Here is an 18,410-nt window from a genome sequence, read left to right as displayed (position 1 = left end):
ACTCTAGCATTTCTGCTTCTTTTTTTTAATGGTTTCTAGTTCTTCGTTAAACTTTAATTTTTTTCTTCCGTTTTTTTCTAATTTAATGTAGTCATCTATGTTTTCTTGTACTTCCTTGAAATTCTTTGAGGATTATTCTGAATTCCTTGTCAGATAGTTCATAAATCTCCATTAATTTACAGTCAATTACTGGAACTTTATTTATTTCCTTTTTTGGTATAATGTTTCCTTGCTTAATCATAATTCTTGTGGTTTTGTATTGGTGTCTGGACATTTGAAGAAATAGACATTTCTTTCAGTTTTTACAGACAGGCTTAGGCAGGGAAATTCCTTTATGAGTCAGAGATTCCATCCAGAGATTCTGGGTGGGATGTCTGGTGCCTTCTCTGGGCAGACTTGCTGCTAGATTCTTTGGGCAGGCCATTTGGAACCTTGGTCAGCAGGTGAGCAGGCTTGATGATTGGGTCCATGAGGCCTGGTCTAGTTGCTGTGTTTAGAGGGGCATGCCTAGGACCTTGCTTCACTGAGTCTGTGTCGATGAGCCTGGATCCTGGGTCCTCAAGAGTCATCTAGGTGCAAGGGCTGACTAGGTGTCTTGGGTCTGCAGAGAGAGCCCCAGTGCTAGGACAAGTCTGTAGCCTGAGGCCTCAGGGGCCAGCCTGGAGGATCGAGCTATGGGAGCCAGTCTAGCACTTGGGTGGGCCAGGATAATGGACCTGAAGAAGTTGGTCTGGCACTAAGGTCACCAAGGAGCCTGAGTTTGCAGGAACCTGCCTGGGGCCCGCAGTAGTCGGTCTGGCACTGGTGTAGGTGGGTGTCATTCATAGTTAAGTTAGATGCTCATTTCATTCTCCTTGCCCACAGGGAGGATGTCTGTCTTTGTATTGGGCTGCCTGAGCTTGGGAGAGGATGACAGAGGTAATGTAAACTGTCTTTCCTATTCTCTTCAGTGTATCTTATATCTGTGCTCTGTCCAGGTGTTTTGATGTTTTGGGGAGAAGATGAACACTAAAAGTTCCTACATTGCTATCTTGCAGACATCATTCTTCATTCATGAGCCTCTTGAAATGTTCCATCCTAAGATGGATTCCAGCCTAGAGCAATAGGACCTCTGAGGAAAGCATTTAGAAGTATCTTATCAAAATCAGGAGTTGGTGGGAGAGAGACCATATTCTTTAATGGCCATCTAGAAGAAATATTAACTTTATTAAGGAACCTCTTTTTTTGGTCTGTTTCTAAATGCCAAATCCAATTTCAAATGATAAAAATTTGACTTCTACTTCTGGCCAAGATAAAATAATATGGACTAGATTATCTTCTCACTTGCTTTGAGCTTATTCCTTCAGGTACTATCACATCTCTACTTTCCTTCCTCCTCTTCTGTTCCAGGATGGTCTCTTTTTCCACATTTAAAGACAACCTTTTCTTGAAGCATAAGAAGAGCAGTCTTAAAAACTTAGAAGCATTTCACATACTAGCTCATTCCTATTCTACCTGACTACCTCACTGGAATGGAGTTAGGTAAGAACTCAAAGCTGAGGCAACCTACATTTTCTTAAACATAGTAGATTGAAATAACCACTTGTTAGGAGGAAGAATAAATAAATGCATAGTAATAAGGTAGTATTTTTGGCTCTTCCTTCAAACATTTTGGTGGTGGTTTTACAATTTTGACTCTTCCTTCAAACTCTTTTTTTGGCTGTGATAAACATTGAGGATTTCCAGCTGATATTCCACTGTGTACACTTGGGTTACCATACAAACCACAAGCAAGTCTTCAGAAGTACTAGCTTCTCTTTCACTTTCTATCCTTTGCATATGTTATTTTTTCCTTATAAAATACTCTTTGCCTCACTTTTTACTTACCCATCTCCTGTCTTTCCACCAGATATCAGCACAGATATCACTTTTTCCAGAAAACCTTACAGCTTAATGTTGGGATACATGTTACTTCTATATACTCCCAAAGTACTTTCTGCTACATTTACTGTAGTCTTATGACTCTATGTTGAAATTGCACATTCTTTTCTAATATTCCTATTAAATTTAAGCTCCTTTGGGCAAGGATATCTTGTTCACTCTTGTATATCCAGTGCTTAGCATAGTGATTAGCACATGTAAGCTGCTCAATAAATTTCTGGCGATTAGTCCAAGGTTACATAGTTAACAAATAGCAGATCTGGAATTAAAACCAGCTTTAACTGCCTATGGAGTGTTTGTTTTGTGCTGTGCATGAGAAACACCTCCTTTCCCTGCCACACACACTCACCTAAACATATTGCTATTAAAATATAGTCTTGAAAGTATTGCATGGTACAGACTGATAACCATTGTTAGGGAAATATCCAGAGCTACAGTAAATCATTCTAAATCCCTTCACTGAAGTGTGACAAAAGTTGGCACCACATGTGGTATTTCTACTGCTGGGTGCTTTGGCGAGGAATAGGCCCTGATTTGTTTCTCATGTGATGGAACAATAATAATACCTACGATCCAGCCATGTGGAATGAATATGTCACAAGTGAATAGTACAAATATGTCCTTTCCCAATCAAATGATGTTATGCCATAAAATATGTCTAAAACATAGTGACATGTTCATTTATGTTAGCAAGAATGAACTGTGTTGTGGGTGTTTCTAATAATAAAGGAATTACAATTTAAATCTTTTCACTTAAGTGTATTTTAACTGAATTTTCATTTTGTGTTGTAGTTTACAATGTATTTGTGCTGCAAGACAATATGTCTTTCAGTCTCAGCTGCAACATGAATTATGCAAGAGTTTCCAAGTGTTTTTCCTTCTTAATCATTCTGATATTCAACTTTCAGATTTTTGGTAGCATTACAGACTATTGCAGCTGGAAGGAGAAAAGAGAATTTGACAATAATGACTACAGCTTACTATTTTATACTCTCGTTAGTGGGAAAGTTTACTTGTATTTCCGATGGCACAGGCTGATCACATAATTTGCTCATTGTGATTGTTCACCCCTTTTAATGCATTTGATGTCTGAAGATCTTAATTGGCAAATATCTACCTAGGGCAGAGGTAGTCAACAACGTGGTGTTTGGAAAAGCAATTGAGATAAAAATTTTAAATTAGGAGATTTAGCCTTGAAATAAATATTTCTGATATTTCCTGAAAAATTAGGTGATCTGGGACCAGATATTCATGCAGTGTAATATCCTGGTCGAGCACCTGCCTGGCCCCTTTCAGGTTCTAAGTAGCTCTAGTTTCTTACACCCTCACATTTCCTCCTTTTATGTTATCCCTTTGGTTCTTTTGGCATTGATTTCTTGATATCTGGACTAAAGTATTCCAGTCTGTATAAATAATAGCTCTTTCAACCAAATAGGTTTAAACAAAATTTATTTTTAAGGTTAATAGCTATTAAGTTCTTTAAGTGCTGGGGAGTATTCTTCTGAAAAACAGGATGACATCACAATGGGAATAAGTGAACTTTTGGCCAATATTATTTTGTATATGACTTAATTTAGTTTAGTAAGAACTTATTGAACATCTATGAAACCCTGGGAATACAGCCATTTCTTTCAAGTAATTTACAGACACTCTCTGCTTGTACCAGTCCATTGTCAACAAATCAGTAATAGACTGTGGATTTGGGGTAGGGTAGACTGCAACCTATTAACTAAAACAGAGTTGTAAGGATTCAACTTTTTTAAAGCTATCTATTTAGAAGTGTGTTAGCTCATAAATAAATATCATAGTTATCAAAAGTGAAGCAAACATAAACCCTTAAATTATATCCTTTATTTTTGAAAAAAAAAATTGTTTTATGAGTAAGCATTTTTCTTAGAATAAAAAAGAGCCCTTGAAAAGTAAGGTTCACTTGTTCACTAATTGAGCATAGTTATAGAAAGTAGGTCATTGCTTTCCTCACCAAGTTAGCCTTTGAACTTAAAAAAAAAGTCACATTGTTAATGCTGGAATGGCCATGGTGTTCTTCATCTGTTCCCTAGTTGGGAAGGAGCTGTTTACATGTTCTTTGCCCTGGTTTATTGCCTTCAAATGCTTCAGTGTTTCTTCTACTTTCAAGACAGAAGAACACAGAGATTTGCCGAATCTTGGCACCAACTTTCGTGGCTACGGCCATTGTGTGGTGTTTTGACTTCGGAATTCCTCGTTAGTTTGATCCAATTTCCTACAATCATGACAACACAATGAAATGAATCCAGAACGAATAGACAAAGTTACAAAACAGTTATCAAAATCGATATCTATCAATTTACCTTTGTACTCCAAACTGCTTCTTAACTTTCTTTAGAATCCCTGTGGCCCTTAAAACCAATATATATCTCTTCCCTATAAGATGGTACTAGTCTCATAGGTAAGTAGAAATTTTATACTACTGGTACCTCTCTACAGCCCTATGAGCTTTCTTGAAGCCTCTAACAAACTCAGACACATAACTCAGTATTTTTGTTCCTGAAGTTTCCTCTGAATGCATTCCCAGTACCTTCTGTAATTCTGTGGATTCCTAACTTTCTTACCAGTACTACTTTTACCATTCCACCAGTGGATCTGCTTTAGGAGATACACATTGTCAAATTCAATAGATCCTTCTCAGTCTTGCTCTTACTTGATCTTTTTGCAGTGTTTGACTATCTCCTAGAAACATCTGTTACTTTGTGTGAAACTATAGTATACTGGTTTCTCTTTCCATTCTTAGTTTCACAGATTTCTCTTCCTCTACCCATTCCTTAAATAAAGTAAAACATTTTATTTTTGAATTACTCATGTACTCACTTCTTCCCTGAGTGATCTACCACCTACTTATAGCGAAAGACACTCCTATGCCACTAACTTCAAAGGTGCATCTTCAGTCTAGATCTTTCCTTCTTGCCCCACGTTTTTATGCCTAACCCTTGAATACACATATTCATTTACATGGACTACAGTACTTCAGATTCAACCCATAGTTTTGCACCCAAGCCTGATTTTTCTCTTGTCCCATATCATGGTGAAAAGTATCCTTATATATGCAAAATCCCAAGCTAAAGCATGGGACTAACCCTAATTGGCTTCATCTTAATACTGTGTCCAGTTATATACTACAGGGAGGTGGACAAGCATTATGGAGTGCTGACTCTGTTTCCAGGGGCTTGCTGTCCCTCTCACCTGGTGCCTTTGAGTAGGCTCCCTAGGTCTTTCACCTTGGCAATCTAATTATTCTCAAGATATGACCTTGAGCATCTTCCCCCTCCACTAAAGATCCAGTCAATGACTTCTTAAAATGTAAATCTGTTCTCATTACTCTCAAAAAATAAATGAATAAAATAAAAACATTTCACAGGCTTATTACCTATACGGAGTTTTTGAAACTTTTTTTCATCAAGGAAATCTTAAGTGGACAGCTAAACAGATAAAAGCTAAGGAGATTTATTCTCCAGCAGGCACTGAGGGGACTCGACTGTATAATTTGAAAACAACTGTCCTGCAGTATAAACTACAGATTCTTCCATGTGCCGGACAAGGCCTCCTGAGCTTACCTTCCTGACTCTCACATCAGCTTTCAACTTATTCTACAAACATGCATTTCTTCACCTTTCTCTAAACTGGCCGCTTTTGTTCTGGGCCTCTGTGCTGTTTCACATCCTCTACTGGCCGCCTAATGTTCTTCTCATCTTTTATGACTGATGACGTCTGGTTCATCTTTGAGACACTATTAAACTGTCCCCTCAGAGGCATGACCCAGTGCTTTCCCTTCCTGCTCATACCCTGTCTCCCTAGCATTATTGACTATTCTTACTTCTGTGCACCATAGTATTTTTATATGCGTTTATTTATACATACATATATTTGTATTTTATATACACATCTATTCTATATTTATAATTATTTTGGGGTGTCTTTGGGTTAATTTCTCCTATCATACTGTAAACTCCTTGAAAGCAAGTGCTATATTCATCTTCGTATTCCAAGCCTCCAGCAGAATGCTCAAATCAAATTTAACATCTGGTGCCTTCACAATGACTTTAGGTAATTTTCCGTTTTCTGGATATATTACTTACAACATCTGATCCTTTTTCTCCAAAGCACAAATCTACCTACCCATTTTTGCATAGTTCTGCAGTGTCTTACTATGGTTCTTTTAATTATGCTATCAATAAGTATCAACCAAATGATTCCCCTTCATAGATTTTTATTTAAATTTTTGGAAGTTTTTTAGATTACCCATTCATTTGGTAATTAATCTATGCTCAAAAACAAGCATTTATTAAGAACCTCACCTGTACTAGGTGCAGAAAAGTGGAAAGAAATAGGGAGAGAGAGAGAGAAGTTAAGATATCCATTTTTCTATGTTATGTATTGCCATCCATGATGACCGCTTTCACTTTAATACATTATGGAGCTTTTGAAGATAAACTAAATTTGGCTTTTAATACAGTAATTCTTAGAATGGATGGTGAAACTAAAAAAAGGAAAATTAAAGCCTTCACAGTTCTGCCTTTATTTTTAAATGTACATACCATATTGAAATCAGTATCATTTCAGAGTAATGTACTCACATGATGCAAAACTAAACCAGAATTCATTTTCTGTCTAAAAACTTTATTATGTCTTTATTATGTAAGGTAACTGTGAGAGTTCCTTTGGATTTTAGCATTTCATGTTAGATTTATGAACAAAATAGTATTTATCCATTTTGAGGGTGTGATGTATATGGCTATAGATGATTAAACTGAGAATTAAAAAATGATGATGATTATTCACATTAAAAAGTCCTGAGTTGATTTTAAAAAGTCCTGAATTTATTAAAGATTTATCATGGCTGCCAAACTCAAACTACTTTTTTGCTCTAAATGTTCAAATTTTTATGCAATAAGCATAGAAAACACTTAACTTTCCTTGGACTGCTTTATATTTTTAGTAAAATGAAAGGAGATACTACTATTTCTTGAATGTCAGTTATGTCCTAGGATAATGCCAGATGCTTTTCCTTTAATCTTCCCAACAAGCCTTGCAGCAAAAGATACCACCTTCATTTTCTCCAATGCAGGAAATGCATCTCAAGGGAAGTGGATTTTCCCAGATTCCTCAGTACAAATTGGCATAGTCTGAATTAGACCTCAGCACTCTAATGTCCAACCATACTCTTTCTCTGTGCGACTTGGCCTCAGAAACGAATGTTCAAGACAAATAACATTACCCAAGAAAATGGACTAAAATATGCCATTTAAAAAATTATTACGCTTCAGGCCCAACCTTGTTGCTCTTTGTCTCAGTGGCACATTTGTAACTATTTGTTACAAATACTTGTAACTACGATTCCCTTTTCACTATCTATAGTTCATTTCTAGTTCTTTCCAAAGGTTAGTTAGAGATGTTTTCATGAAGTACTGTATAGGACCTAAAGGTCTACTAACTAGAAATCACAATTTAAAAAAATTATATTGGCCATCAGTATAACAAACATGTATTTTTCTTCTTGTATAACAGGGAATATGGAGTGAGTGATCTCTTTTCTGCCTTACATGACCATGATTCACAATTATCCTTCGAATTTTCCATTCTTTTTAATTATTATGTGTTTTGTGGTTGCTAAGGCTTTCAGAAATGGCACATTATTTTGTGCTGATGTAGCAAAATGTGGTCTGGTTTTTGTATATCCTGGAAAGATAATTGCTGTCCAAATATGAGATTGCTGTGAGGGAAGTTAGTTCTTGAGCATAATATATTCAGGCCTGGAATCACTGTGAAGTTTCATACTTTTTTTGTGGAATTGGGCTTATTATGTTGCAAGTTTATTTCAAGAGATTAAAATGCATCGAAGTTGGCATTTCAACAGCAGAATACTGTGTAAAAATTATGAAAGATGCATTTGTTACCGTGATTTTAATGAATTCTCTCCAGATCTTATTAAATAATGTTGGATTTCCAAATAATCAGGCAATGACTGAATATAGTTCACTACCACTTGTTCACAGACTCTCTATATTTCTACTCATCTGTCATGGGAGTGAGACGGAAAGTGGCTACAAACTTTTAGACAAACAAAAATAAGAAAATTACAGTTTGTTCTTTTCATTGAGATTTGGAGTGATGGAAGCCTGTTACCAAAACAAATTGCAATATGAACCAATGGAATAATGAATGGGATAAACTGGGTCTATATTTTTATATTCTTACTTTTATGTCTTCATAGGCTTTATTTAAAAAGCCTAAATTAGCAGTGTGTCAGATTATAAATTAATAACCGAATATTTGCAATAGTTGTACTATAAACAATTTATCATTTTTTATAATTTCAATTAGACTTTTCTTTGAATACTTGCCATTTTTATTTTGCACAATATAGAATCAAAAGAGGAAACTCATTTTCTGTAGGTAATAATGGAATAACAAAATTTGCTCAATGCTTATCCTACCCTTCTTTCTGCTAGTCATCAGTAACTTCCTGGCTGCATAGATTTGGTTAATGGCTACCCATCTCCCTTCCACCTTCCCTCATAACCCTAGCCCCCCAAACAAACAATCTGAGTCTGTTAATAAGTAGTTAAAAAGGTATAATTTTTAGTGAACCGAAGCAAACACAGCAGAGAAAATGCTCCCCTTATCATCTGTGTCACTTGACATATGCCAAAGCCATACCTGTTTTGCCTAAATTCTCACGTTTGGTGGCAGAACCAAATCTGGAATCTAGATCTCCAGGCAACTATTTCTGCCACACTGTTCTGTTGCTTATACTGAGTTCAACCTGTGATTTGACTAGAATCTGTTCTCTGTGTGTAAATATAGTGCCTCAGTATTTCACAGAGTTTAAGGGATATTCATTCATCACCCAAAATTTATGAGTTCCTACTATGTGCTAGAGATATAGCTATGAACAAGGTGGACAAATTCCTTGCCTTGACAGGGATTAAATTATAATAAGATAGACAATAAATAAACTGAAAAGTCTATTATATAATAATAGATATTTAAAGCAGGATAAGGAGGCAGGTTATTTCAGAAAGAATTGTTTGGTTGTGTTTTTTTCTTCAAGTGAAGATGGACTTGAGACATTTGGGGGGAGGTATTAACAGAAAGTATGTTTTTATTCATCTTGGCCTTTAGACTTAATTAAGTATATTCACACACTCGTGAATACACACACAAACACAATGTGTTAGTGAGATTGGCCTGACAATGGCTTCTGTGAGGAATAGTAAAAATACTGTTCTAAATACAGACTTATCTCATCACTATGAGTTGCCATTCTCTCTTACTCCAATTTATTTCAATGACATTGTTATCTAACAGTGTTAACATATCTAACTGTCGATGCAAATTTTGAACGGCTAAGAGATATAGAAAAAAGTAAAACAGAATGACTTTGCGAGAAAACACACAGGGTTCTCAGTACAACTATGAAGAAGCTTTTCCTGTTCCTGGAGATTTTCAGTGTGTTGTGGAGAAGAACATTCCCCCTGATGCTCCCTCTCATCTTGTTTTATCAGGAAAGAGTAATGATGGTGTTCAGAGCTCCTAAACAGTCGTGAGCCAAGTGGCAAACGTTTCTTTTTTCTTTTTCCGTCTACAATCAAAAAACAAATATCAAATTGTTAATGATAATAACTAGTGTCAAAACCCTTCCTATGTTCCAGGCACTAGAAAGTATACTCACTAATAACTTTCTGGCACAGTACATATACAGAGTACTTTACAGGAGTTATTTTATTTAATGAAAACAAAAACCTCATGAATTAAACATCATTATGTTCATGTTGTACATAGGAGTCCCACAGAGGTTGCATGTCTTGCTCAAGGTCACACGTAATCAGGGGAGTCAGACACAGACCCTAGCAACCAGACTTAAGGCCTCAACTTTTAAATGCAGCCATCTATGTGAATTTTTTATCCTGAAAAATGAACTTGTGGATTAGGTTCTAAGTGAAGAGTGAAAAACAAACAAACAAACAAACAAATAAACTGCATGGCAGGAGGAAGCACAAAATGTCCAGAGGTGGTCATTGATAACCATCAGTAGGAAAGCCATCTAGTGTGGTGACAAACCACAGTTTTTCTAAGTATCTGCTACTTGTCCTAACGGTGATCCCCATGAGCACAACCGAGAAGTTGTAGAACATAATAGTGCAGGTTGATGCAAACAGAAACCTTGGAGAAAATTAGATAATTTTTTCATTGCAGGAGTTTTTTAGACAAGTACTCTCAGGAAAGCATTTGTAGGTTACTTTTGGAAAGACCAGGGAAAAGCCTTACAAATATCAACCAAAATCAAAAGGGTACTTGTGGTTGGTGGATACATGGGCTTTGTAACATGACTTTCTGGTTCCTGCTTTCTTCTGTGGCTGCTGAGTGAAATTATTCACATTTGCAGACATAGCTCCGATTACACATCCATGCACTCAACCAGTATTTCTTGAACACCTACTCTATGTCAAGCATGGAGCTACAAGGTTGAAATATATGAAAATTAAAGGACAAATTCCTGATTTAAAAGAACTTATGGAATGTTCCTTCTCTCCTTCCTGTAATCATTTAACACATATTATGAGAGAAAATTGTATGTAATAGATACACTGCTTGCTTCAGACTAACTACAACCATAAACGGGAGAAGAACCACCTGAGCTTATGTACTTAGCATTCATAAGAGGAGAAGAGAAAGTAATCAAGTAAACAAAAATAAACTATGAGTATTGCTATGACAAGATTAAATAGAGTGATGTGAGAGAGAATGATAAAATGTCTCACTTTATGGAGAGGAGATTAAGAAAAACTCTCTGATGAGGTGACATACAAGCTGAGAAAGATGGGGTGGAGACAGTCATTGGAAAAGCGAGTCAGAAAGAAGTCCAGATGAAGGAAATGAAAAACTTAGCGTGGGAAATAGGAGGAAAAGGGGGAGGGGGTGTTTAGAGACTTAAAAAAAGATTTTTTAAAAAAGTTATTTATAAGGCAAGAAACAGGTTTTTGGAGACTTATTCCTATGATTTCTGTTATACCTTCCTGTTTCTAAGAAAATGAAATGAGCATTAAATGGACTAAAGAGCTATGAGGAGTTAAAAGGAAAAAAATTCTACTCAAATTTTACCAAGATACTAAGGAACGAACTATAATTCTGGAAAATTAATAACACACCATAGAATAATTTCTCAAGGTAAAATCTTAGGATACAGACTCTTAACTTGCAAGGATATGTTATTTTCCAACAATAAGTCGAGATACTGGGGGTGGCAGATTTGTTATAAAAAAGCATTTTGAAATATCAGTTTAAAGACTTTATTGAAAATGTTTGTCATAACAATACTTAATATTTCAAAGACGTCATTGCTGAGCTCAATATCTGTGGAAAAAAATGACATAATTTTTGTTTCAGTTCAAAAATTGCATAAATTTTTACTAATGGTTACTTCCTTATTTAATGAGGTACTTTTTAATATTGTCACCCTAAGTTACTGACACCTTGTTACTTGGCAAATTTATATGGTTCAGATCTCTGAGTTGTAAGAAGACATTGTGAAGCCCAAATTCACTGTTTCATTATTTATACAACTGATTAAAAATTAAGTCACTAAGGAACCACTACCAATGTGATTGAAACTCTGTGGTCAGCTTCTAGGATTCAAAATAATCTAGTATATACACACACATGTGCATGCACACATGCCCACAAACACACACACACATGCACATGCATGGATGCACACATGTTTTCGTTGAAGGTGTGCGTAGGGAGGACAAGAGGGCAACAGGCTCAGCATTTCTGCTTCATGCTCACACGAGGCGAGACTAGTCAGAATGTCCTTCTAGTATTTTTCAAAGAACATCGGAATGTCCCCAAATTACACCACAGTACTGCTTTGTGCCTCTCTGCTGGGGAAACAGCTCATTATAGGGAGCCGAAGAGGAACACTGTCTGGGAATCTCTGGTTTTCATCTCTGGGAATCTCTCCTTTCTTGGATATGTCTTCAATCTCTTTCTTTCTCTGATACCTAATTCTCTATATCCTTGCTCTTAAAGGTGAGGTGCAAGAACCAGCAGTATCACCTGGGACCTTGTGTGAAATGCAGAGTTTCAAGCTCCACCCCAGACCTGCTGAATCAGAATTTGCATTTTAACTACAGGTGTTAGTTTGAAACTGTCCTCTATATTCAAACATGCACAGGTTTCTCTACTTTCTAAAACTTCATCAGACCTCACCCCTATTTTTTTGCTATAATTATGTTTTTCCTTTCTTTTTCTGCCAGACTTCTGTGCTGCCTCATGCATTCCAATTCTATTTTGTTTTTTGCTCCATAACATCCTGTAATCTGGTTTCATGGCCATCCATAGTGCACAGGTGAACAGCATTGCCCCTCAGCATCTTTTCACCTTATCTTACCTAGCAGGCACCACTCCTCCCTTCTCAGACCATGGGTTTTACACCTCTTCCCCAGCCTACAGCATACCTTGGTTAGGTTCAAATGGTTGACTTCATTCCTCCTGGCCAAGGTGATTGGTGCCTATAGTAGGATGAGCTTGTGACCACATAGATTGAATGAGAAACAAGCAGATTTGATTAGGATTTCTGAGAAGGGAGACTTTTTAATTTTATTTCTATAGGATTTCAAGATGACAGGATGTAAGTTTTGGAATTTCTCCTGTAATCCATCCTGCCTTTAGACCCAGGTAGCAGGGGCCTCTGCCCTGGACCCCATGCTTTGGACCTTTCTCCAGCTGTGTTTCTTCCCATTGGTCAAGGAATATCCAAGTCCATGGGCATGAGCCCATGACACCTCCTTATCCAGGGATCCAGGACTCTGGAATTCTCTGTCTGACTGACCCCAGGCCTTCTTCTAAGGCTTGTGAACTTCTTGGGCTGTCTCCTGAACCGCTTCTTGCTGCTGCTGGCGCGTGTACTTCTCTGCCTGAGGAGTGACCATGGGGAGCTTTCTGTGAGGGGTGTGGGCACAGCTTGCTCCTGTGAGCTGCGAGTTTACACTTGCCAGTGCAAATCCCCTCATGGCAGGGTGAGCTGGAGAAGCAGCCTCCAACAGCCATCACCATTCATTTACTCTGATAGCACATGAGACCTATCCCCCCATCGCTCCTCTGAATGTCATTAGTGACTTCTAAATTGCCACAACTTTCCCTCCATTTTCTTTGGGCTTTCCTTCATTTGGAACTATTGACTTCCTTAAAACTTAGAAAACTCTGTATTGTCAAGTACCTGTATTGTGTACATATCCTAAACCTGAGAGTCAACCTAGACTCCTCCCTCATCCTCTGATCTCCTTTCCCTTACATCTTTCCGATTAAAAATTTGCTTTTAATCAGTAACATCTTTGCCTTCTTTTCTGTAGATGTCAAACTAGTTCATTCCTGTGAAATGCATCCTCTGCGTAATCATGAGTGACCTTCTAACAGGAAATCTTATATATTTTTCTACTTATTAATCATCAGTGCTTCCTTTCCACCTGTTGAAAACACACAATCTTTATGATGGCTTACAGATCCCTTCATGCTCTGTCCCTTGCTTACATGTCCAATCTACTTCATTAATTAACCAAATATTTAGTGTCTACTTTGTGGTAGGCAGTAGGGAAACTGTAGTGAACAACAAACGGGAGCCTGCTTTCAAGGAACTACTGGGGGCAAATAGATAATAAACAAATAAATGGATAAGCCAATAAGGGAAATTTAAAAAATATTTTAAAAGTCTGTTCACAGAATGAAAATAGGGTTATTTACTAGAGAGTGACAGGGTGGCTAAATTAAGCTGTGTGGTCTGAAAAACTTTTCTAAAGATGTGACATTTAGCTGAGACTTGAATGACTAGAATGAATACTGGAAGTACAGCCGAGTGAACCTTCTGAGCATCCCAAGGCCCTAAAAAAAGAACTGCTGCCCACTCCTTTGATTCACATTGTGTGTTTCAGGTCAACCTCAAACTTGCAATACCTCAAGCACACTAGGCTATTACAAGCCTCTGTAGCTTTGTGCACACAGGTCTGTCTGCTTGAGGTGCCCTGTCCTTCATTCTGCCCAGCTGGTTACTACTTATCTTTTTAATTCAATCCACCTGTCACCTCCCTTGTTAAGGCTGCTTCAACAGCCATTGCCTTACCAAGCAGACAGAGGTGCTCCCTCGTCTGTGTTCCCCTTTTCTTGCGTGAATTTCTCCTATAATAACCCTGTTATGGTATTGAAATTCTCTTAAATGCAGAGAATATTTTTATCACCTTGTCTTTCTAGAGTCTCGCATACCTTACATACTCAATGAATATTCATTTAAATGAATGAAGAAAACATTCTTTTGAAAATCTCTCATCTATTCAAATCCCCATGCCATTCTGTTGTAATTCTTTTCAAAAACCCTCTAACTTCCTTCTTATTCCTTCTTAGTGGGCTCTTCTTTCTCTTTTTCTCCTCCATCTATTGTTAGGATTCTCTAGGCCTGAAGATTTACAGCTTTCTAGTTCAGAGATCCCTTGAATTTTAAGAACTTCAACAATAATTTCTGTGTTGATTTAAAATTTTTATTTTCAAGATGCTAGTGTTTAAATTTTTTTTACTCATATTAATTCAGTTTACTTTCAGTTCTTTGTTTCATTCCTTGTCCTTAAGATCTTAATTATCATTGAGACAGATAGTAGGCAAAATATATATATGTATATGTATATAAAATTAAAAAAATTAAAAAGTCTGTGCCTCCTCAATTTATCATTCTATAGCTATCTTTTAAGTAAAGCTAGGAATGCAATAGGTCTGAAATTACTGCAGCCATCTAGTCATTGAGATTTGTATCCAGCCTTTTATTATCTTGTTTTGCCTCTTAAACAAACAACTATATATAAAAAAATTCTTTCCAGATCCAGCCACAACACTTTAGTGTTTCTTGCACACATTTTACTACTGGAGAGGGCAAGAATAAGACTCAGTGGCTTAGTCAAATTTTGCTGTGTAATTTAGGGGGTGGAAATTTGGAATTCACTGAGACTGCTAAGAGAGGTACATTTTGTAAATCAAACAATGCTGTAATAAGGCTTTAGATACACTAAATAGTTTCTTTCAGAGAAAGTTTTTGAGGCTAAATAAGCTTCCCCTGGAGACCTGTACTAAAATGTGACAGCAATCAGATTCCTTGGCTGATTAAATACTTAGTGAGCATTGAAATCAACTTCACATTTTTCTCCCCTGCAGTCAGGACAGATGCTTTTGTGGGGTCTTAACAGCAGCTGTCCCACGAGGAGAGACAGACAATGCCTGATCACTATAGTTATTCAATTACACAGGAGAAACTCACCCACAAACACAGTGCTTTCAACCATCCTTCTCAGGAAGAGGTTAAACAGCCAGTTGTGACTTTCACAGCAAGGCAATCTACAGACACTCCAAAACTTCGATTGCTGAAGAAATAACTTGGTTCAATAGTTTGTTCTATTTAAGTCGGGGAATTAAATACTGTTGACTTTGTAGTGATGAATTCTTGTGACTAAATATCAGGGCATGTTTGCACTATAACGATTTGAGGGTAGTTTTGAAGTTCTGTATTGTTACAGGCTTTGTAGAGGAGGTTGCCAAAATAACTGTCTTTTTGAAGTAAAGCATGATGCAAGCTATACTCATCTCCATCTTTAATTCTGACTTTCTTCTTCAGAATAGAATTGCATGTGGATATTCGGGAATATTTCGGGAAGCTAGATAGCACATTTGGGAAAGCTGAGACTGTGGAATTAGGCTAGCTGTGATAGAATCGTGACTCTATGACTTATTAGCCATGTGGCCTTGGGTGAGAAGTTCATTACCTCAGTATCTTCACCTCTAAAACAAAGATGTCAGAATATTTGTCTCACAAGATATTGGGAGGATCGGAATAGAGTCATATGAAGAAGGTAAAGGACTTCATCCGGTGTTTGGCACATAGTGATACCCAGTACACATTACTTCTCTGCAATCGTATTCCCAAATAAAATGTAAGTAAGCTGGCTTTGCCTCAGGCCACATTCACTAGTGATGAAGAAGATGACTATGCTATTCCCTATGCAAGAAACTCTTATTACACATTAATCAGGTGATGCAGCGAGGCACAAAGAGAAGTATGTTGGACCCAGTTGATGGGTTCGTTTGGCGGCACCTGTCTTCTTATGCCTTATATCTTTCCTATAGTCATCGAAGCATTGCAATCATCACCTCATTTCCGAGCCATGCCAGTTTTCTCTGCCTCTCCTGAAATGAGTTGAGGCCTAGACCAATGGGAACCATCATAACTCATCTCCAGCACCTGGGTCCAATCTGACTGCACCCATGGAGGCTCAGAGTTGTTTCGTGGCTGCCCACAGGGGATGGGCAACACACTTTGGAAGTTTGAGAGTTCTGTGGGGCGACTCTTGACTAATGAAAGAGAAAAGAGTAAATTGCTCATATTTCTTTTCTAGATGTCTTGGTCTGAGATACCGTGGTTCCACATGGTCAGTTCAGTAACAAATCACCTGATATTTGTTTCCCTCTTTTCCTGTGTTACTTAACTTTCTCATTTACTCTTGCTTGCTTGGGATTATACTCCCCAGTAAAATGTTAGTAGGCTACCTTTGCCTTAGGCACTGTTCTCTAGGGATCTAGGGACCAGAGATAAGAAACACCATTTTTCCATAACAAGCTGATAATATAGCTTAATAAACATGAACACTTTAAAAACAACTTTAAAACAGTGTGGTAATGGTTCCTTTATTACCATGGCAACACAGAAAATGTATTCCTCAAAAGGAAGGAAAGAAATCTCAAGCGGGCTTCTCTGAAATAGTTCAAAACCATCTGAGATGGCTATTTTTTGAAGGATGAATAGAGTTTTTGAAACATGAATAAAGATGGGCAAGAAAGATAGAAAGAACAAATTGAGTGAGGGCAAAGGTGTACGAACAAATGCAAACTTGAGCGCAAAGAACGTGGAGTCCCATGTGACTAGAGTAGAGGGCGTGTGGAGGGGATGGTTTATATGAGCTGGAAGTGTGTGCTGATTCAGGTGGCGAAGGGCCCTGGATGCCATGCTAAGGAGGAACATTGGCATCATACTGTAGGTAGAGGGGAGTTTTCAAAGGTTTTGTGTAAGGAAGTGATATCATCAGAATGCAAGATACTGAAGTCAAGTAGCCTTCTTAGGTGGCTACTTACTACAGCCTACATGTAGCCTTGAGAATCTAATCTAAGAAAGAGGCGGGAATAGACACCGAAGGATGAACACCAGAGATGTTTTGGCGACAGAATCAAGAGGACTTGGGAAACGTTGCATGAGGAGTGAGAGAGAGGAGTCCACGATGCTCAGATAGAAGCCGCACAGCAGAGCGAATGCTGCCGTCATTACCAAGGCGGAGGGCGAAGGGAAGGCACAAGTCTGGGGAAGAAGCTAATTTTATAATAACATAGTTAAGTTTCCAATGAACATCTAGGTAAAAATTCCTTGAAATAGTTGGAAATACAAATCCAGAGCTAAAGAATGATTTTAATCTACAGATAAAGTTGACGGCTAACATTCACTGTTAATAGATTCCAAGTCTTTTTAGAATAATCAAATATGTAAATGTCAATTTAGCATGTAATCCAAGCCTCCAGCTCCCCCCAACCCCCCAGCACATGCAGTAAGCTGCAATGGAGAGCTCTAATAACTTTGAAAAAGGATGGTGAATTATGTGATTGAGATGTAAATTCTCTAGGTCACTAGGTTCACTCTCACCCCAGCGTCTGGGTCCTTTGTAAAACTCAGGGAACCAGATACAGGCCTCGGAAAAACAAATCATTATGTCTTCAAGACCTTTAGGGTACTTCATGAATATTCAAAAATGGGATGATTAAGAGTTATTTATAAATATAAAACACATTTATATTTGGGTGATGAATGAAGGCAAAATAGATGAGAACATGTTTGCAGAATGAAAATATTTATTAGGGAGGGAAGAAAACCTCATGTATATTTATATTTCAGTAATGTGTGTCAATTCATAAATAGCAACTAATATATATATGTAATAACATTAATTTATAAATAACAACTAACATTTATTAAGATATCTTCGTAACATGCCAGATACCATTGTAGGAACTTTACATATATTAACTCTCTTAACCTTTGCAAAGTCCTAATGATATAGATATTAGTGCCATTACTTTTGAGAGGAGGGCACAGGAGCATCATAGATCACGTGGATCGTGAGCCAGGTTATGAACCAGGCGATGCAGTGCCATTGCTTTGCCTTTGATCATTACACCACTTCACCTCCCTAGCTCTCTAAGAACAGCACCAATATTATTTACATTTGCCTAGCAATTTGTACTTCTTGACGCATTATTCCATATTGACAGAAAACAGATCTATAACTTAGAAAATACAAGTATTATTAAGGAAACTGAGGCTAAGAAGGTTGTAAAGTTACACAGCTCTTCTATGACACGAGGGCAGATATTCTCAA

At 37.4% G+C, this 18,410-nt stretch overlaps 1 protein-coding gene across 1 annotated transcript in view; it reads left to right on the top strand.

Moving 5' to 3' along the window:
- Positions 1-371: 371 nt before the first annotated feature.
- MACC1 (MET transcriptional regulator MACC1) overlaps positions 372-18,410 on the top strand; it is a 97,500-nt gene continuing 79,461 nt past the window's right edge. Inside the window, exons 1-2 of the mRNA XM_036230396.1 lie at positions 372-443; positions 865-918. Of these exons, the coding sequence (XP_036086289.1) occupies positions 870-918 (49 nt within the window). The 5' untranslated portion in view covers positions 372-443; positions 865-869. The remainder of the gene's footprint in view (positions 444-864; positions 919-18,410) is intronic.

This window comes from Rousettus aegyptiacus, unplaced genomic scaffold (assembly GCF_014176215.1).
Source record: "Rousettus aegyptiacus isolate mRouAeg1 unplaced genomic scaffold, mRouAeg1.p scaffold_m13_p_13, whole genome shotgun sequence".
NCBI classification, from domain to species: Eukaryota; Metazoa; Chordata; class Mammalia; order Chiroptera; family Pteropodidae; genus Rousettus; species Rousettus aegyptiacus.
This window is presented reverse-complemented; position numbering and strand designations above follow the sequence as displayed.